We start from the raw sequence: 21651 nt of genomic DNA on the forward strand, positions 1-21651 counted from the left end.
CTGGAACGCCAGCACACTTGGCCTTTACCTTGGAGAGCAGAAACGTTTCGTAGCTAGGAATTCTCTGGAACGGTCCTGGCCCCCAGGAGTCTGCAAAGTCAGATGTGCACAGGGACCAGGAATAACGTAAAGGAGGAAGGGGCCGTGCGGGGCCAAGCCAGAGACACAGCCCGTGGGAGGGCAGCTTCTCCCCGGCCCCGGCCCCGGCCCCGGCCCACCATCACTGAGCTGAAAATGCCCAGTGCTGCTGAATCCTTCCGTTTTTCATGAGAAGCTCTGAGGCCACCTGACTTCTAAACGTCAGCAATAATTCAGGTTGTTCAGAAGTGCTGTGTAGGCCAAATAAACCCATTCGCAAGGTGGCTTTGCCCCCTGACTTAAAGTGGCACCATAGAACACCTAGAGGGATGTTTCTCAAACTGAGGCCCGTGGAACCTTTGGGAGGAACCGTGGCACTCGATTCTGAGAAGCAGCCCTTGGCCGACGAGGTTTTAAGCACGAGAGTGAGGTTCTCTGGCCAGGGGTCTGGAGGGCGAGAGGGCACACGAGGCAGTGAGCAGAGGACAGCCATCGGGGCGCATGCTGGACACGCGACCGCGCCTCTGCCCAGCACTGGGGATGTGCCTCAGACGCGTCTCGTCCACCTGGTACTTAGGTGGACTTTTCTAGGTTTGGTTCTGCCACCCACCCCGTGGGTGGCGGGCTGGGCTGACACGGGAAGCCGCGCAGACCGGGGTGCGGGTCCGTCTTAGGCCTGCTGGGCGCCTCCTGATGCTCGCCTCGCACCAGTGCCTGACCACCGCGGATCGCTCGGCATTTCCCCGCCGGCCATCCGTTTTTTGTGGTCTTTCTCCTGCACATCTGCTGAGACCCACTATGTGCCAGGTGCCTGGCACAAGACAGGTGTGTTTTCCAGTTGCCACAGTAAAACTTAGAACAACATACATGAGTTATGAAGTCCCTATTTTTTATATCGAAGAAGCTAAGCTCAGAGAGGTTACGGGCTTATGGGGGCAACAGAGCCGAGGTTCGAGTCCACTTCTGGACCGTGTGGCCAGCGGTGTCTCCGCTCACACAGCTGCCTGGTATTGCCACGAGCGAAAGACGAATTCGAAGCTATGGAGTATTTTAAGGTTAATTTGATTACACATAATCGCCACCCGTGGGCTGATGGCGTGTGCCTAATTAGCTCCGAAAGGGATTAACTGCAAGGGAATTTGGTTTTGGGTCTGCAAGCACATTAAATTCTTACTAAAAAAAAAAAAAAAAAAGATCTTAACCTACCACTTGATCCAGATTTCCTAGTGCAATAAAAATGAATGGTTTTGTTTCGACAGATGGAAAAAAAATGTGCTTTCTTTTTATAGCGCATTTTTGCACTTTTTCAGTTTGGCTGCTGTGCCGCTGGGTTGGCACCGTCCGCCCAGCCCCTGTGGCAAAGGCACGGGGCGCCGGGCGACCTCCCGTGACACGAGGGCACACGGGCGCTGGCCGAGGGTGAGGTGACGACGCAGCCTCGGCACGCAGGCCTCCGGGGCACGTAGCGGGGTGGTCCGTTGACAAGTCCTGGCCACTTCCAGCATCACCTGGACACCCCCGCCCCCGCCCCCGCCCCGAGAGAGCGGGATCGCACCTGAGGCTCCTGGTACGGGGGGTCTGTGCTCCAAGGAGCTGGAATTTAATGACCGAGCCCCTGGGCAAGTCCGCGGGGGCAGGGCCCCTCTTCACTCAGACTCGTACCTGAGTAGGAGCGAGTGACGTGAGCGCGCCTGCGACACGCCGCCTCCCCCGCCACGTGCCGTCCTTCCTGTCTGGCTCTTTCAATCACGGCGCATTTGTTCAGTCATTGAGAACTTACAGGGGACTTGCATACGCTTGATTTCATCCGCATTTAGCAGACGCAATACTTCGGAAAAACAGTTTTGAAATATTCACTTGACAGTAGCATCTGCTTTTTTTTTTTTTTTTTTTTTTTAGGCGTTTTCTGCATTGGATAAAGAGGACACTGGGTTTGTAAAGTCTTCGGATTTTGGACAAGTTCTTAAGGATTTCTGTTACAAGCTAGCAGATAACCAGTATCACTATTTTTTGAGAAAATTGAGAATTCATCTAAGTCCCTATATAAATTGGAAATATTTTCTCCAGAACTTCAACTGTTTCCTCGAAGAGGTAAGGATGTCTGTAGCATATAAGCATCTCTTTTTTGGAAAAGGGCTAAAATTAGTTTTTGCAGAATGGATAATTTATTAAAACCACGTCCGATAAATTGGCAATCACCTCATATAATTTGCTCATTCTAAATGAAAAATTGGTACAAATTCTACATAGAGTATGAGAAGGGAAATATGTACCTGTTAGCTCATTTGAAAGTTATTTTGTTTTCAGAGGAGTCTGGGTGCTTGCTGTTGTCTGGTTGGTTCTGAGTGCTCAGGAATCTTAGATCCCTGAAGACGATCTGGTGTCCCAAGAAGAGGGGCCCATTTTGCGTCAGGCCGGAGCCGGCAGCAGCGAAGGAACGGGGATCTACTCGGGAGGCATTTGTTGAGAACCTACTATGTGCCGGGCCCTGAGCCATGTATCAGTCAAGCATTGGGTAGAGGTAGATGTCTCAGCAGGTCCTGGGGGAAGTCAGGGAGGGCTTCCTGGAGCAGGGAGAGTGGCTGAGCCCTGGGCTCATGTTCCTTCCCAGGTCTGCTTCTCTGACTACACAAGCTGCTCATTCTCAGGTTGTTTCTTGATCTCTAAACATAACTGGGCCAACATCATTAGCAGCAATTACAATCTAGTGTCAACCAACACGGGTTTCTTGGATCACCATTCCATGCCGAGAATGGACACGCAGATGCCATGGCCCCTGCCCTCACGGAAGGACAGACGAAAATACCCATGTGAAAGATCCACAAGAGTCAGTTTGCCTTTCCCCTGTGGCCGGATGCTCAGGCCATCTCCGACTGCACACTCGTGTATAACGAACACCTAAGTGCTCGAATCCTCCCACACTTATCTAGGACAGGCTCTCGGAAGCGAGCGTCCTGGAGCGGAGAGCAGGCGGGTGTTTTAGGGCCGAGGTTCATTATAACAATGACGACCACCGCAGCCACTGCAGGGCGCTTTCCGAGGGCAGGCACCTTCTTCGCTGTCCTTCGTCCTCTGTAGAACCCGCGTAACCCTCTGACACCACAGGGCACCTGCTAGTCATGTCCGTCAGATAGGCGAGACGGCCAGCAGTGTGCCCAAGAAGTCCAGGCCCCAAGTCCATCCGGCCCCCGGAGCTCCGCCCAGTGTCCCCTGGGGGACCACGGTCCTCTCGCCTGTGCCGTTGAGATGGAGATTCCTAAGCAACGTGGACTATCGTGTCGCGTGTTTTAGAGCTTTGTATGTGATGTTATATTGCATTTCATCTTCTGCGCTCATTTTTTTCTGCCTTAATGGCATGGGTTTAAGATTTATCCGTGTTACTACATAGGCTTTAGTTCATTCACTTAAGCCGCTATAAAATCAGTCTGTCACACGAATACTGTACTGAGCGAACATAGCGCTGCTCAGCCGCTGTCCTGCCATATTGAGCGTGTGAGTTGGTTGCGGCTTCCTCCGTTAGAGGCAGAGTGCCAGCCAACCTCTATGGCTGTCTCCTTGTGTGCACAGAAGTGCTGGGGGCGGGCAGGTGTGTGCCCCGCTTCCCTGAGGCCAGCACAGCGGATGCAGCGGTCAGTGTGCATGCCCCTGGCCTCACGTGAGAGTCCCTGACGCCCCACGCCCCGCTAATCCTTGGTATGGCCAGGCCCGTTAATCTGCCCACCTGAGGGTCGGTGAGGCCAGGCGATCAGCCATCCAGGCTTCTTGTCTGCGAATGACCGGGAAGGGTCCCATCCCTCTGTTGATGCGTGAGCTGCGAATACCTTCTCCTAGACTGTGACTCATCCTGTCTCCCTGTTCATGGTGACACTTGCTATTTTTCATGAGAATTATACTTTATTCTGATTTTTAAAGAATGCACAGTCACTGGGGAAATTTTGCAAAGCACAGGAAAGGATAGAAAAGGAAGCAGTGGGGTACACCCCACGATGGCAGTGTGACAAGGACAGCCCCCACTGCCGTTTGGCGAGGCCGCCTGAGCTCCGGCCCTCCCCGTGCATCTCCTCACCTGGTCGTTGTCCACGCTGTGTGAAGGGACAGTGTCCACTTCTCAGGAGAGGCACACAGGCCCCAGAAGCCAGGTGCCTGCCTGGCCACCTCGGCTGGCAGCGAACCCCTGACAGGATCAACTTCAGAGCCGAATGAAGCTCTGTCCATGTGCCTTGGAGAGCTTTTGCTTCTATTTTCAATGCGTTTTTCCCCAAATCTTTTTATTGTAGTAAAATACACATACAATTTCACCATCTTACCCTCCTCCGCGCGCACAGTTCCGTGGCGTGAAGACCACCCACGTCGCCGTGCAAACAGCGCGTCCATCCATCTCCACAGCTCCCGTTCTGTGAAGCCAAAACTCTACCCATCAAGTGCTGCTGCCCCGCACCCCTCCCCCGCCTCTGGGGACCGCGGTCGCACCCCTCCAGCAGCCTCGCGGAGGCGGAACCGTGCAGCACCGTGCAGCGCTCGCGCCTCTGCGACTGGCTCCTTTCCCTGAGCGTAGCGTCGCCCTGTTTCGGCCACGTGGTAGCATGCGCCAGATTTTCTTTTTAAGGCCAACAATAATCCCCTGTGTGACTAGACCATGTGTTGCTTATCTGTTCATCCCCTGGGGCTGAGGATCGTCATGACCCAGCTTACATTGTAGAAAAGGCGCAATGGCTGCCGGATGGAGAGGGGACTGTGGAGGCCAAGGGCCCGAGCGGGGAGACAGGTCACATACCTGAGGAAGACACTGCCGATGTCACCCAATTCTACACACCTTCGTGGAGCAGTCAGGCCTTGCTGGTGGCCCGCGTGTGCCACGAGAGAGAACGAGCCGGGAATGTCCCCGGCTTTTCGGCTCTGAGTGGGGGGAGAGCGGGCAGAGAGGCCCTGCTGGGCCGGGTGGCGGACGTGGGGTGGCTGACCGCCGTCCCGGCTGCAGGCGGCGTCCAGTCTCCTGCGTTCTCGTGACCATAGTGCGCTGTCACTGAGCACCTGTGGGAATGTGCCCGGACCCTTTCACGTGTCTGACCACCGTGGGCCCTCACAGCAGCTCTGTCCAGAGCTCACGAGGCAGGCCTCAAGCCTCCGCGTCCTCGCTCACGGACCACACGACCGCGGGGCGAGTGTTCCCAGCGCCGGCGCTGCCCGATGTCCTTTGCGGAGTCCCCTTTGCCTCTGGAAGTGCTTTGCGCATTGTTGCGAGGAGCTTTTAGGGCCGATTGCAGTGTGAGCGACGTGGAAATGTGCTCAGGGCCTGGAGCCAGCGTGCCGGTCTAGGTGGGGCTGCGGCTGGGGACCAGGGGTGCGGAGATGCCACCGCCAGGCCTACCGCACGCCGCCTCCTGCTTTTCCCGGCCCGTGTGCAGTTGGTGGCGGAATTGCGGGTTATCAGCCCTGGGGTCGGCCTGGGGCGTGGGGAGACCTTGCTCAGAAGCCGCTGCTCCAGCCAAGGCGCATTTACCAGGAGGACGAGTTGGGGCAAAGGGAGGCCGTGAAGGTGCCCGATGTGAGGCTCAGCGCGGGGCGACCGCATCAGGCAGTTCGGGAATGTGGGGCACCCGTTGTCCTGTCTATTTGCTGATGGGGTTTGGAGTGGTGACTAGGGCAGAGCACTGGCACCCTGCATCCCTTGCTTCAGAGCTCAGGTCCCTTTCTCTGAGCAAAAGGAGACTCATCGAGACTCGTGAGCAGGGACACGAGTCGCCCTCCTCCAGGGCGGCTGGGACAGTTAGGATGCCGTCATCCCGACCAAGCTGGTGTCCTTCACAGAGGGAAAACGAGTAAGAAATAACAGGCACAGTAAATGTGTCGACCTCAGGCTCATTAGAAACGACACCCACTAGTCTTCCGTTCCCCCTGGGGATGCACGGGCGGGCGGCAGGTGAGCAGGAGATCACAGCGGAATTAAGATGGTCGGCATCTCTCCCGGTGGCGTGGTCCCCGGAGAAGTCCCTGGCTGAGCTGAGTCCGCTCTGGAAGGGGAAGCACAGCGGTGGGCTCGTGCGCGCTCGCGCTTGGTAAGGCCTCGGGTGGGCCGAAGCTCACGGGAGCAAAGCCGACGACCTCGCTCCCACTCATGGTCCGCCTCCCACGGCCGCCAAACCTGTCTTCGGCAACCTCGGCCGGTCTCATGGCTCGTGTGCCCGTCACAGAGTGGCTGCCACGTTATTTCCAGATCCCGCCGCGTGGCTCGCCACGGTGTCTCGTCCCCTTCTCGCTCCTCTGCCTCTTTAAGCACCCCTGACGTCAACAGTGTTTCTCGAAGTGCAGGTCGGGGGCCTCCGGGCACCACGTCACGCTCTGGATGTCACTCTCGGGTTCGAGAACCAGGCGGGTCCCCCGAAGAGGCCTGTGAGCCAGTGAAGAAGGAGGGCGACTTCGGTCCTTTCAGATGGGAGCAGGGAATTTGCATCGCGGGCCCCGAGCCACGCACCCTGATTCAGGCTGAGAACCACTAACCTGTGTGGCACACAAGAAGGGGAGCCCGGGACTAAACCTGCACTGCTACCCAGTGGCTCGGTTAAAAAGTAAAAAAAAAAAAAGGGGCGGGGACAGTGCCGGCCGACAGCATCGGCACGTTTTTCGTGAGATTCCCACAAACCGGGCGAAAACAGTATCTGAATTCCTGTCCTCAGCCCGTACCTCTTGTTCACTTCTGAGAAAAACATTTTACATTCGAACGCTACGTGCGAAATATAGAGTATCACCTTGTTTTTAGGAGATCATTCCTGTTTAACATTTCTTCTAAGTCTTAAAGTACAATTTCACTATCTTCTGTGAATATAAAAATAGCGCTCAGAGCAGAAATAGAATTTTTAAAAGACATAGTAGAAACCCATATAAAATCTCTCTGCTTTATTACCATGGAAATAATGGAATTTTTTTTTTTAGCAAAACATCTTTATTCGATGCAGAGCAATTGTTTTGTCACATTCTAGCCAGCAGAGAGCCAATGAGATCGTCCCTTGCTTTGTGCTTATGACATTAAAGTCATTTGTGAGATGTTAAATACCTTGAATATGGTTTTTTTCCAAGACAGAATGTAAGATTGTGGTTTTCGACCGAAGAGGAGACCGTAAAGCACATCAAAACGTTTGTAATCTTTTATGAGCGTCGTATTTATATCAGCCGCCAACAGTGTTACTTAGACTTAGCTTTCTCTTCACTGTAAATATAGTGGTGTCTATGTATTTTTAATGAATGTGATAAAGAATTATAAAGTTTGCTTTTCAGGAAAGGGCCCTGTGATTAATGGGCATAAATTAGGTAAACTATTAAGACATGTTGTTAGGAAAGGCTACGTCCCCGTGATATCATTTCAGTGATTTTTAAATGTGTTGCCTAAATTTCTCTCGTTCTCTACTTGCCAGCGAAAGCTTTACTACCTGTCGCCTTGGAGACCGCTGAGGAGGTGGCAGGTCGTGAAGGGTAGCTCGGTCTGAGTTGGCACTGGAGTGGCCTCAGTGATGGGCCAGGGCTTGGGAGCTGTTGAGCCCTCCACGCGTTCATCAGCCACAGCCTACGTGCCAGCAGCAGCCCGCCCGGCAGCCCCACAGGGGTCACATGGCAGCCCCACGGGAGCCGGTCAACCTCTCACGCCCACCTGTGCGTCCAGCGAGCTGACCGCCCTGGTCCTGGCACCAGCCTGGAGTGAGCACTCACTCAGACAGGCCATGGTGATGAAAAGCAGCAGAGCGGAAGTGACATTGTCACAGAGGGTGAGCGGTTAGGTCGTGCAACCTGCTCACGTTACTCGACTGCCACTTAGCGCGATGCGTCCCCGTGCTTTTAAGTGAAAAATCTCCCAGATCCGAGTTAGTGGCAGCCGCTCCGCGCGTGCGTCCCAGGCCCCGCCCGAGTCCGAGCCGCCTCCTGGGGCAATGCAGTGGTCCCCCTGCCAGCCCCAGTTCCAGTGGCGTGGGCAGTCGGGGGCCAGGTGCCGGCTGCTCTACCAGCTGAGCTGCCAGCTGGGACTCTGCCAGAAACAGGACAGGGGTCGGCCACCCCAGGGAGCGTGGCCTGCTTTCTGATGCTGCTCACAGAAACGTGCAGGGTCCACGCCAGGCTGGCTCCCGCCTGCCCCCCGGCGGAGGACGGTCGTGTGTCCCCGTTCTCCACCCGAGAGATGTCCTCTCACACAGAGCTGTCTCAGGCGGAGGGCGAGGTGACACTGAACCCAAACTGAGTTTCTAGTAAAGTAGAAAATAATACAGTAAAATCTAAACAGATGACTTCCCCCAAAAGTTCTGTGCTCCCACAGGGCAGGGCCAGGTCCTGTCCGCCTCATGTCCATCACTTCGTCCGGCATCCCCAGATTCCAGCGTTCCCTCTGGAATCTGGGTTGGCACTGTCTCCTGATCCCTGCCCTCAGTGGGACACTGTGTTCACTATCCGTGGACAGTGTCACACCCCGTCTGGGCAGGCACTATGCATTGGGTCCGTCCAGAGCCATGACAGTCTGATTTATAATCTAATCTAATTGGAATTTTTGAATCAATTAAGCACCAGAGGCGAGCTGTTCCACTGATTCTACAAGGTCATGGCCATATTAGGAAGCTAGGAGTCAACCCAAGAAGTCACTGTCCCAAATAATTCTCACAGAGAATCCCGAATACAGCCGGCACTAGCGTGTTGATTATCATCGTCCGCCTGTGCGTCTGACATGTAGGCGAGCTCTTCGCATTCTGGCTGTAGATGCCCCATCTGACTGGAAGACTCTTAACTTTCCACATGCAGCCGATGTGAATGAGACTGTGCACCGGGTGCTGGACAGCAAGGTGTCCCGGCGGCGGGGGACAAGTGAGCACACTCATGGTCCCCGTCCCCGTGCAGAGATGACTGCTCCAGCGGAGATGGCTGTGACCATTCACGAGTGGACAGCAAGTTCCATCTCTTGGCTTCGACCAAGACCTGAACTTGAATGATCCATGCCGAGAGATTAAGAGGAAGGAGCAAGTCACCTCCCTAGTGATCGTGCCTAGCCAGTTACTGCCATCTTCTTGTCACCCACGGTCAGACCCCAGCATTCAAGCGATGGGCCGATACGCCCTGCACACGTGCCGTGAGCCAGGCACACCGAAGCGCTTTGCATCAATGAACTCAGCTAATCTTCAGAGCAGGGGGGCGTGAGGTGTGGGTACCCTCCTAATCCATATGCTGTGAATGAGGAAACTGAGGCACAGAGAGGTTAGGACACCAGTTCCCAGCCGCACAGGACAAGCAAGAGCTGGGACTGGAGCTGCGACCGGAGCCAGGTTTCCGCTCTCAGCTTCCCGCCTGTCACATGGGAACCGGCCTCGTGCCCATCCTGCATGACTGTCGTGTGGGCCGAGTTAGCGTGGAGAGAGCTCTGCCCGGCATCCCACGTAGCCAGATGCCGGCGTCCGTTACTGCTTTATTCCATCCTGCTTCAGTGAGTGCAAGTCTAATGCTTAATGCTCAGCGCCGACGTGGTTATATGGTGTGGAACTTATTTGGGTGGAAGAATTTATTTTAATAGTTTCATAAATGACTCCAGCCATGAGTTTATTGTACCTCATTAAAGGGTCGAGGAGGCGGCGTAAATGCTTCCCTCTTTTTTTCTTGCATTTTATGGCAATGGTACGTACGCTGCCGAGGGATTTGCGAGTCGGTGTTTGCAAAGGAGTCAGCTAGAGCCCTTGTGACTGTCGAGCTGTCAGTGGACGTGAGCTTGAGAGGCGGAGGTGGGGAGGACCCAACTCTGCACGTGCAGCTCCGGGCAAGGGGGGCACATATGGCTCCGTGTCGACCTTGCCCCGAGTCTGGATTTGGGGGCACGGGCCTTCCTGGGCGTCAGGGTCAGCAGGTGCAGAGACCCAGGTTGGGGAAAGCCCCAGGCTATGGGCAGGGCGAGGGCACGGGTTGCTAGGGTGGGTCTCCGCCTTGCTTGCCTGGTGGGCATCTCAAAGTGTCAGCTCCTCCAGGGCAAGGGCCAGTCTCTGCTGTTCGCTGCTCTGTCCCCAGTGTCTGGGGCAGAGCCTAGCACGCAGTAGGCCCTCAGTCAACGCTTACGAGTTACTGCAGTCCCGTTTTCAGCTGGCTCCTGCTTTCTTGTGTGTGTGGTTGGTGGCTGGAATGGTGACAGAATAGGAAGAGCATAGCTTTGAGGTCAGACCATCCTAAGCTGGTCTCAGCTGATAGGGGAGGAGCCTGGAGGCCGCGGATGAGTCCCGACCCCTAGGAGCCGGGTCCCCCTACTCTGTCTAAAAAACAGGGAGAACCACAGCTACCTTGAAGGGCGATGGGAGACTTAGAGAAATTTCCGTAATGCCCAGCATCTGGGTGAAGGAGGCACAGCAAAGGATGGCCTCCAGTTCTGGGCCTCCAGGCCTCAGTGTCACCAGCACCGGGCCTCAGCACCACCAGCACCGGGCCTCAGCGTCTTAGCGTCAGCACACCGTGCCTCAGCGCCACCAGCACCGGGCCTCAGCAAGCCCTAGTTCAGTTGACTTGACGCTCGACTTGACCATAGCCATTCCACAGGAAGTTCTGGAATCTTCAGATGCGCCGTCATCCATTGCCCAGAAAGAGTCCTCGCACAGTAAGAGAGCCCGGGTCTAGGCAGCGGCCCCGCCACCAGGAAACCTGAACCACGCCCGGAATCCTGCTGTCCCTCCCTCGCTCTTGCAGACAACATTCTGGCCTCCGAGGCCTCGGGACCCCTAATGATAAGCGTCTGCCCTTGGTGGTGTGCGCGGGGCTCTCGGAGCTGCAGAAGTCGGGGTGCTGAGCCGGCGGTCGGGGTCCGTCGCAGCACGCCTGCCCACGGAACTCCCGTTTCATTTTCATCTGGATTTTTTTACTGTTTTATCTTTTTTTCCTGACAGGCAGTTTTGCTTCTGTTGTTATTTTTAGCATTCATTTATTCACTGTAAATACAAATGAAGATACAGTACAATTAATTTCTTTGCTAATCAAAATATTTGATCAAATGAAGCAATTTTTCAATTCTTAGAAGTAATTACACTATTCTTTAAAAGGAAGTGCAAGAATTCTGTACCGAGTATTTCTAATTAGGAGTCGTTGCTACCTGCTGTGTTGTTCTTATTCTGTATGAGGTTTCGAGACTTTTTTTTCCTCCTGTAAAGGAGTCATGGGAAAAATGACATAACCATCTCCCAAAATATTCAGAACAAAACTCAGTGGAAGAATCGTGTAGCCCGATTAGCTCATTATAACCTTCATAATAGTTAAATTAACACTGTGATAGATTTCTCATCTGACGGCCAGTATGGACCTTGCCTAAACCTCATTGTCCAATCTACTTCTCCCAGGCCGGTGACTGCCATCTTGGACACCCACAGGAGGAATGTCACAAAGTCCCCTTGCAATGTGCCCATCGTTAAGGAAAGCTGATGGCCAAAAAGCCACCCCTGTTGACCAGCCTGCTTCTTCTCTCAGTACTCTGAGCTCACCCTCTTTCATTTCCCATGAACTAGAAATTCAGAACCGTATCGATCAGCCATTGCCATGTAACAACTGCCCGCAAAAGCACCACAGCAATAAGCCTTTGTTCCACGTCCGCATCTGTGGGCGGCAGATCTAGGCTGGCTCGGCTCTGGTGGTTTGGCTGGACCATCTCTGCTCACGTGTCTCTCCCCTCCTCCCAGGCCCAGTGCTGCAGCCAGGGCGTGTGCTTCTCCGGGCAGCGCCATGGGCGCAAGGGGGGCTCACCAGCCACACAAGAGCTGTGGTCTTCCTCGGTCACGTGGTACTTGCTAACCTTCCGCTGGCCAAAGCAAGTCCAATGGCTGCATCCAAAGCCGAGAGATAGGGAAGTATCCCCAACCTGGTCAGTGGGAGGGACCTGAGAGTCACATGACAGGGGGTGTGGCTACAGGGAGTGCGGAAGCGGAGGACCCCCGAGGAAGCCGACGCGCGAGCTGGCTGGCTATGTGACAGTGACCCACCCCCGTTCCGTTCCCTCTCCCCTGTTTTCTAGAGAAGTTGCTTAGGATGTGACTGGGTGGAAGGTTGATTTCGCGAGTCAGCCGAGAAGGGAGCTGGACGTGATCGGCGCCGGGATGCTAGTTGGCCCTCGTCTCAATTCAGTCCCTTAGTGCCGCCGTTGGAACAAGAACGTGATGGACCTCCGCTTGGCCAGCCCGGCCCACGGCCACGGCCGCATTCTGCCCTGTGTGAGGCGCCAGAGCTGAGGCGACAGGGGCTGCTCCCTCCGTCTGCGCCCCCACGGCCGAGCAGGCACCGGCCCCTCTTCACAGGCTGACTCCAGGCGCCGAAGGATGGCAGGTCTGGCCTGAGCTGACGGAGCACGGGACACGGGCTGGGGACCCCGCACCGTGCCTGCAGGGCTCCCCAGTTGTCAGCCGGCAGCTGTGTGTGCTAGGATCAACCCCAGTCAGTCATAGCGGCAGAGGCCTCGGCTGCAGGAGGCAGAGGAGCCCTGGACTAGGGCGGAGGGATAGGCTCAGAATGAATTCTGCACGGGCCCCCTCCCACCAGCCTCCCTCCGACCCCTCCCCGGGCCACCTCCCTCTGGCCACCACCTATTGGGGCAGCCACTGGGTGGTTCACGCAATGGCAGGATTTAGAACCACAGGTCCCCGCTATAGCGCTGTGACTTGCTTTTTACTAACGAGATATGTGGATGCATTTAAAACCGAGAAGCTCTCCATAAAAGCAACGTGTGATCGGTCGGTTCTCTGACGATTGTATACTTCATATATTGGGGTGTTGTTTCTCTTATATATTTTCCCAACATTATGGTGTAGTCACAAAGGAGGCCAGGAATTTTCTTTCTGGCAATGGTGGTGCATATTTCTCTGTGGCATCTAGAGGGACAATTTTCGGTTAAACAAACTTCTATGAATACCCTTGAATAAATGTGAGAAGACGCTTTCAAAATCTGTAAATAATTCTCTAATCGGGTCTGACCTATAGTGCATAAGATTCCTTTTTTTTTTTAAAGTGACCAGAACAGCCGTGCATGCAGATTGGGGTTGGGGGCGGGAGCACTGAGGGTGCAGGTCCCAACGCCAATGTGGGTGAAAGCAGGCGCCCGAGGCCTCGCCCCTTCCCGCTTCCTTCTCTCCTGAGAGCACCTTCCGTGAAAAGCGCAGTTAGTATGGGAAAGTGAGATTTGCATCTGGAGATAGTGGTGTCTCTTCTGATTAGGAGAAACATTTCTCCTAGTTATAGAGAAAGCAGCACTTTTCCCCCATTCAGATCTAATGATCACGTGAGAAGTGCCAGGGACACAGAAGCGCCAGACCAAGAGCCATCTGTTCTTCCCCGGCGTCTCCAGTCACTCGGAGCGAGGCTGGCGGTGGCTGAGCGGCTTTGCTGAAAAGCAGGACGGGAACCAGAATGTGGGCGCCTAACAGACTGTGAGCCTCAGTGCCCTCGATGGGAGAGATGGCAGCCTATGCCCTCCGGAGGCCAGTGGGCCACTTCCTCTGAGGACTGGGCACCTTCAGGTGGATGGTTCGTCGCCTGTGCGCCTTAGGCGATGGCAGTAGATGGGGGCTGGGGTTCTTGGTGATTTTCGTTTTTCCTTTATAAACCCCCTTCCTGAGAAGCTGCATCCAGCTGCACAGGTGTGCTGCCTGTTTCTCCTTGGAAGACACCTGTGTCAGCCCCCTCGCCTCCCGCCCTCCTGGCCCAGGTGAGGGTGGGGAGGCCCCACAGCGGTGCTGGCTGCCCCCTGGGTACATGGAGACAGAGCACTGAGTTTGCAGGCTGGTGTCACCTCTGGCCCTGGGTGTTGAGTCGATTTGCATCTGCACTTCCTTTGTCCCCTCAGGGAGGCCGTTTCGGTCAGTGCGCCCAGTGCCCTGACCCTCATCGCACACCCCGGTCATGATCTGCTCACCTGTGAGACCGGCCCCGTCCCCCTCTTCCTCAGGAGGCTCCATCCGCCTGGGCAGAGACTTTAAGGATTCCGTCCTCCCTCTGCCTCCCCAGTGCCTAGGAAAGTGCCCGGCACGGAGCAGATGTTCCAGGGGTGTTTGTGAATGACGCGTGCTGGCTGTTCGTTCTCCGTGAGCCTCTGCGTGTGTTGAGTGTCACACTCCCACTGCAGTGCTCACCTGCCCCTCGGGGCTCTGGGATTCAGTGTGGCTCAGGTGCTGACCCCAGCTCTCCACCTGCCTCGTCCCTCGCTTACTCCTCCATCCAGAGAACAAATGTTAGTACTTGTGTGCGTGTCTACACGTGTGCGTATGCTTTAAAAAGGTCATCCTCAGAGGACAGTGGTTGAGGGTGGAAACAGAGAGACTGCTGCAGTAACCTGTGCCAGGCGTGACAGCGGCCTGGCTAGGAGGTAAAGATGGTGTGGCCACCGTCTGGATCCATATAGAAAGCAGAGCCCCCGGGATCAGTAGGTGGTTTGGACATGGGTGATAGAAAGATATAGCACAGGTGACCCCAGGCCTAACCTGCTGGAAAGACAGCGTCCTTTGCTGAGCTGGAGACCTTGGGGGGACCGTGTGTTGACGTCGATGGCTCAGGAGAGAAGAAAGACTTCCTTCACGAACCTTGGACGCTGTATCTTGTGCAGGAGGCCGCTCTTTCCCACGGGTATCTGTGAGGCAGCCCTGCGGTCCTCTGCTGCTTTTGTAAATAAAATAGGCCTTGTACTGTCACGGACCAGCCATAGTAGGGATCTGTTTCTCTAACTAACGGAGTGGGTAGGTGTCCACTGATTTATCTGTGTATTTCTGGACCTAGCTATACCATTCTGATTATATATCAAGTCTGTGGCAGTTTAATATCTGGCGGGTCAAAGACTTCATTACTAGCCTTTTCCAAAAACTTCATGGCAATTCTCACGTACTTAGCTTTCTATATCAACTTTAATATCAATATGTCTAATAATTCCTCCAAATATACATTGAGGTTTTTATCTGAATTTTATTAAATTTATTGTTAATGTGAGAAAGGTTTTCTCTTTTGAAATGGAGTCGTCACATCTATGAATGGAGTGCAATCTCTCCATTTATTCCAATTTCTTTATCTAGGTCTTGTTCCTTTTATATGAAATTTATCCCAAGGGACTCAATAGCTTTGTCATTAATGTGAATTTGGATTTTTTTCACATTACAATATCTAACTAGTTATAATAACTATAAAAAAACCAGAATTGCTTTTTTTTTGTATTTTTAGCTTGAATCCAGCCACTTTCATAATTGTACTGAGATTTTCTAATTGTAGACTCATATTCACAAGTAATAATAGATCTTTGTTTTTCAACATTTATACTGTTTCTTTCATCTTCTTGTCTTGTTTCAAAGCTGGAGCCTCTAAAAATGTGGATAGCAGATCTGACAGCGAGGTGCCTAGCTTGTTTCCGACTTTATGGAAATGCTTTACTGTTTCGCCCACTTAATATGTGCACAGATAGCACCTGACGTGCTCATCTAGGATGAGAGTATTACCCCTAGGATGTTTATTTTATTTCTATGGAGTTTATCGGTTTTAGTCTATTCTGAACTGTTTTTGTCGGGGGTGGTTGCTGAATTTTGATAAGACTCTTTTGCCATCTGTTGACGCATGACCTTTGCTACCATCAGGGACTGATTGTACTTGGAATTAACCTTAGGTGATCCTTGGTATGTCATTTTTAAATACGGTGCTAGATATTCCTAATGGGTTTGTTTTTTTTTAATGTCTTTGCATTAATATCTCTAAATTAGATTGGTTTATTTTTCCTTTCAGGTCTGTTCTTTATCATATTTTTATGTTCAGTATTAGGGTAATTTATAATGAATTGGAATACTATCTCTCCTTTTCTGTGTTCTGGAATAATTTGACGAATGTGAAAAGTTATATATTATTTAAAAGTTAGATATAGCTGGCCTTTAAGATCTTCTAGGCTTGATACCTTCGTAAATGATAGGTGGTCAATCTTTGAACAGCTTTTTCGGTTGCTTTTATGTTAACCTGTCTGTTTAGCCCTTGTCTAGTACCTAAGTTAAATTTAGTCATCTATATTTTACTAGAAAACGATTCAGTTTCCTCTGGAGTTTATAGCACACTAACCTAATCTTGCCTATATACCACTGAGAATTTTCCCATATCTGTTGTTAGAATAATATTGTTTCCAATTCGCTTTGTGTTTTAAGATTTTCAAAGAGCGCTCACACGCATTACTTCGTGTTTATCCGGGATGGATGAGGATGCTGAGGGCAGAGGGCTCACGTGGCTTGCGTGGGGCTGCACAACCAGAGAGAGGCAGAGTCCAGACTCAGACCCAGGACTCCGACCTTCGCCGGTGGACTCGTCCACCTGCGTTCTCTCCAGTGTTGTCCGCCGGGGGTCCCGTCTTCTTCAGGTCCCAAGGGTGTGGCAAGTGTCTGACATCCCTTAGAGTGTTTATGGGAGTAGCCGTGTGCGTAGCTGTGGGAACTGCATTTTCAACTGTCTGAAATGTGTAAGATGCATCAGTGATACTGCTCTTATTTTATAGAATGAGAAAAGAAAGGCGTTCATTTACTTTGCAAATGGCTCCAAGTAGACATCGTTACAAGCTTCTGTTAACTGTTGGGTGGCGGAGGACGTGATGCATGTGTGTGTTTCCATTTTTGAGAAAATTCCCATCCTGTTTGATACACGTTCATAAAGCAACACTGTGCTCTGCCCTGAAGAATAGTAACATGTCATACATCTATTGCTGTGCATTTGCTGAAAATGAATCATGACCGAGTTTTAATACTAGTTGGGGGTTAGATGTGGTAATAGGTAAGGTCTTAGCACAGTGCCGGCACACCGTAAGAGCTATTATCATAGCTCACAGTCACAGAGGGCTTCGATGTTGAGAAACCCAGTGTTTCTCAGAATGCACCAGGAACAGGTCAGCTTTCATGCATTGTCACCCGTGGGTTCTCATGGAGCCCAGTCGCCCCCAGGATAGACACAGAGATCCTTGCCATTATCGGCATCCACCAATGATCACTAAGTACCTTTCCGTCGCCTGCTATTCCTTTCGTCCCGTCTGTCCACCCTTGTGATTGTCGGAGGATGCTGAGCGTGGACCGCCGTCCTCCTCAGGCCCCTCCTAGCTCACCTTGCCACGAGCCCTCTTGCCCCCACACACGCCTAAATGCGCACTGAGAAGGTCCTCTCGTGCCCGTCCTTCCTCGCCCCTCTTCCTCCTCCCCGAGCCCAGCCGTCCCTTCCCCTGGCTCCCCAGCACCATGGACAGCGTCTCGAGGCCCAGATAGCGCTTCCCAGCACCCGGGAGAGGCAGAGAAGGCTAGAGCATCACGCCCCGGGATCAAATCCCTGTGGGTCGTGAAAAGTTCCAGACTGAAGGGAGCACTTAGCCAGGAGTGGCCTGCAACCTCCTAACAGAACAGTCCTCACAACTGCCTTCCAGGTTCTAAGTGCTGCGAGTCAGCGACGCCCAGAAATGACCGCAGCTCACGTCTGTATCCCTGCCGGTTCCTAGCCACGCGGGGCTGGCTGTCGCTCTGCGTTTGTTAAATGAAGAAAAGACGGCTGAAGGAGTGAGCAGAGGCAAAGGCGCGCCCTCCCAGGAGGGGCCTGGCGCAGCTCCTTGCCCTGCAGGGTGGGCTCACTCACTCTCCCCCTTACGGCAAGTAAATCCGAACCTGCGCTCAGATCCTGTTTAGACCTACATCTGGGCCGTGTCTGTCTCCGTCTCGGATTCCTTGCGAAGCTGGGCCTCTCGGGACCCGCCCTGGGCCCAGAGCCAAGAGCTGAGGCGTTATTTATTAAATGGACCCATTTTCCACTCTCTGTTTCCCAGACTGCTGTGGAGTGGGCTGAGAAAATGCCCAAAGGCCCGCCACCCGAGTGTCCTAAGGACGCGGCAAACCTAGAGATCCTGGCCCTGCTCCATAAGGCGGTGACATCCCGTTACCATGCCATCGCCCAGGAGTTTGAGAACTTTGACACCATGAAAACGAACACCGCCTCCAGGGACGAGTTCAGAGCCATCTGCACGCGCCACGTGCAAATCCTCACAGATGAACAGGTAAGGATGCGTTTGGCTGAGCGCCTGAAGCCACCGGGCCGGCCCCTCCCCAGAATGCAGAGTCTAAGACTGTTCTTTATTGTAAAAATACTTGGAGGTTTGGGGGCAGGGGATTTTTTTTATTGTTCTGTTTTGTTTTGAAACTTGCCACGGACTCACAGGAGCCATCTGTTTATAGAATAGGTATGAATCGTACCTTTTCAATCAGAGCAGCAGAGGGAACGTCCCCAAAGCAGCAGCGAAAACGCTCCATAGGTTGGAGCTGCTGCCAGCGGCCAGCAGCACAACAGACACACCCTGCCTCTGGGGCCTGTTCGCTTTAGGGGCAGTAGCAAAATAAGGGTACATGCATACGTGGGATGGTGGTAAATGCTACAGGGGCAAAAAATAGCAGGAAAGAGGGCCGCGATGGGGAACCGGGGAGGCCGCGCTGCGAGCTCGGCAGTGAGGAAGGCTCCTCAGAAGGGGGCACCTGAGTAAACACCTGGGGCGGGGGCTGAGCGGAGGAGCCTGATCCTGATGGTTTCAGGCTGGAGCCAACGGAGTGTGCTAATGGATGCGTGGGGGAGGAGGGGAGCAGGAGGACGGGGGTCGGAAGGAGAGAGGCAATGATAGGGCTGGGGGCCGGGGTGCTGGGGAGGCAGCTGCCGGGGTTCCGCCGATGGTTCTGCCCACACCAGCGCCTTTGTCCCAGTCACCTCGGTAATTCGCTGTTTACTGCTCTTTCAGGAAATAACAAACCTGACGGCTTCTCTATTTTATCCTCATTCTTAAAATATAGTTCGGCTGCAAATCTATAATTGTTTTGAAATAAAAGTTAAAAAAAAAAAAAAAAAAGGAATGAAGAATATTGTTCCAAACTAAACCTTTTCCCTTCTCAGAGCCTGGAACTTCCTCCCTCCCTTCCTTGCCCCTTACTATTTCTTTTCCAGAATTTTAAATAGAGCCAGACATGGTCCCTTTCAATTTGCATTTGGAAATCCGCAGTGGAGCCCAGAAGTGACTTCAGTTTCTGGCCGAGGCCGGGTGCGCCGGGAAGGACAGGAGCCCCTCCCCCCACACACACACCAGGTTGCTGGTCGGAGGCTGCTGCTCCCCGGCACATGCTGGGGGCCGGGGCTCTGCTGGACCTTAGGGGCTATAAAAAACTAAATTGGAAATAAGTTATCATTCTTCTCGGCTCCCTAAAAGCCCCGAAGTCATCAAAAGTGGCTCATTTTGGATGCATTGGGTCATTTTCCCGTATCCTGCTGCATATGGTTCGGACACAGCCGTGACATCAGACAGCACCAATACGAAGCCATAAACTTCTCTCAGGTTTCCCAAACGCCTCCGTTTTCATCTTGCGCGAAGGCATTGTTTGCCCTGAGGGTGAGATAAATTGTGGATGCGAACACGGTGGCTGAGGGCGGTGTCACCTGGTGAGCTGTTTGCAGAACTCAGGTGTGCCTGCAAGATGAGAAACGCTCTGGAGGGGCTGCCCTGGGACCGAGGTGGACCCGGGGTTTGATTTGCATTTTCTCCGAAAATGTTCGCATATACCCGCTCAGTCAGCGTGACTAATCACAAGATTTAATGGCCTTAAACTGCTCACTAAGGGCCCAATTCAATTAAAAAATGTCCTGCGGAAGCCGTGAATAATCAATCCTCTTGTCTTCGCTTTTTCAGGCTTCCAGAGGCTTCCGCCGAGCAGAGGCCGAATGGGTTTTTCCTTTTCTAATTTTTTTTACCGACGTGGGCCTCGGACCCCCGCCCACGCGAACGCACGCCGCGGTCCCCAGCGTCCGCCCCACTTCGCACCGGAGCCGCCGGGGTTCCCGCCGCGTCCTGCACTAACCCCGGGGAAATGCCTTCTGCTTCCTCACCAGTTCGACAGGCTCTGGAGCGAGATGCCCATCAACGCCAAGGGGAGGCTGCGGTACCCGGACTTCCTGAGCAGGTTCGGTTCGGAGAAAGTGGCCACCCCACCCGCCACTGGCGACTCGGCCAAGGCCCACAGAGGGAGCAGTGTCCCCGAAGTCTCGGACGGAAACAGATCTGCAGCGTCGTCGCCCACTCGAGACCTGAAGGCGGCGACAAAGCAGCGGAGCCACCCCTGTGTGAGTCCTCCACCCCCGCTGTCGCCCGTCGCCCTGTACCAGGCCCACGAGTCCCCCTGGGCGCGGGGCCCTCACGTTCCCACGGGCTGCGGGGTGACTGAAAAGGTGGCACAGCATGAGCCTGGGGCAGGGGTCCCAGGCGAGGAGCCCCCTGGTGGCTCCTTAGCATTTGCCTGGAGGATAATGGCGGGCGGGGGAGGGGGGCGGGGCGTGGCAGGTGGAAGGGGAGGAAAGGTGGCGGCGGCTGGGGGACTTGTGTGCGTGCTGGGCAGGAGACTGTCACTGGCAGGAAAGCCAACGCGCCAGTGGTAGGTGCCACTGTGCGCAGAGCTCCCCGCCCTGAGCCACAGGTGAGTTTCGGCACCCGCTTTCTACAGGGGAAGGTGCACGGGCCCTAAGAGGCGTCCTCGGCCAGACACCCAGAGACCCAGTTTCGAACCCAGGCCTACCCTGGCGCAGGGCCGAGCCGCCGGCCTGGGGTTGGGGGCGGGGCCGCCTCGCGGGGCGGGGCCCTCGCCTCATCTCCGAGGCCGGCATGTCTGGGGGAGGTGCTGAGGGCTCCCCACCACGCACATACCTGCTTCCCGCGTGGCTAGTGCTCTCAGACGGCGGGCAGCACCCGTTCCCGGGTCGACACATCCCTGCCGCACACCCACGACACCCCGGGTCCTCTCCAGAGCCGAGTGTGGACAAAGGGCCCTGCCCTCGTGGAGTTTACGCGCTCGTGGGGGATGATGGGCAGGAAACAGGAAACGTAGTCACGTATTTGGCAAGTTAGGGATGATGAGTAGAGCAGAGTGAAGGGGGGGGTCAGGAGCACCCTGAAATGTCCACGTCCCAATCCCGGGGACTGTAACATGTCACCGTACGTGGCAAGGAGGAGTCGAGGTCGCACATGGAATTCAAGTTGCCAGTCAGCTGGCTTAAGACAGGGTGATCCCAGCGTATCCAGGGTCCCGAGGAAGTCACAGGAGCCCGTAATGGTAATGACGGAGGCAGAGGGTCCTGTCAGAGAGACGTGATTTGAGGACAGTTTGGCCTGACATTGCCGGCTTCGAAGATGGAGGAAGGGGCCACAGCCAAGGACCGTGGGGGCCTCTAGACTGGAAAGCGAAAGGGGTGGATTCTCCCCTCGAGCCCCCAGGAGGAGTGCAGCCCTGCTGGCACCTCGAGTTTAGCTCGGCAGGACCCATTTCTGGCTTCCGACCTCCAGAACTGTAAGAGGATAAACGTGTGTTGCTTTAAGCCACCACGTTCGTAGACCCGTTACGGCAGCCGCAGGAAGCTCACAGGCCTGGGGGAGGTGGGGTGCCTTAGGACCTTGGCTTCCACCCCACGGGCGATGGAGCCTTGCAAGTTTTAGGCAGAGGCTTACAGGGTCTGCAGGGCTCTTTGAAAAGACTGCTGAGGGTGCCGTGCATTGAAAAGAGGCTGCGGGTGGAGTTGGGGGCCGGCAGG

At 54.2% G+C, this 21651-nt stretch overlaps 1 protein-coding gene across 1 annotated transcript in view; it reads left to right on the top strand.

Annotated features, from left to right (window-relative positions):
• EFCAB6 (EF-hand calcium binding domain 6) overlaps positions 1-21651 on the top strand; it is a 184416-nt gene that overhangs the window by 153733 nt on the left and 9032 nt on the right. The window contains exons 27-29 of the mRNA XM_039863013.1: positions 1978-2169; positions 17867-18094; positions 19963-20347. Coding sequence (XP_039718947.1) covers positions 1978-2169; positions 17867-18094; positions 19963-20347 — 805 coding nt within the window. The remainder of the gene's footprint in view (positions 1-1977; positions 2170-17866; positions 18095-19962; positions 20348-21651) is intronic.

Source organism: Pteropus medius, unplaced genomic scaffold, assembly GCF_902729225.1.
Source record: "Pteropus medius unplaced genomic scaffold, Ma_sr-lr_union100, whole genome shotgun sequence".
Lineage (NCBI taxonomy): Eukaryota > Metazoa > Chordata > Mammalia > Chiroptera > Pteropodidae > Pteropus > Pteropus medius.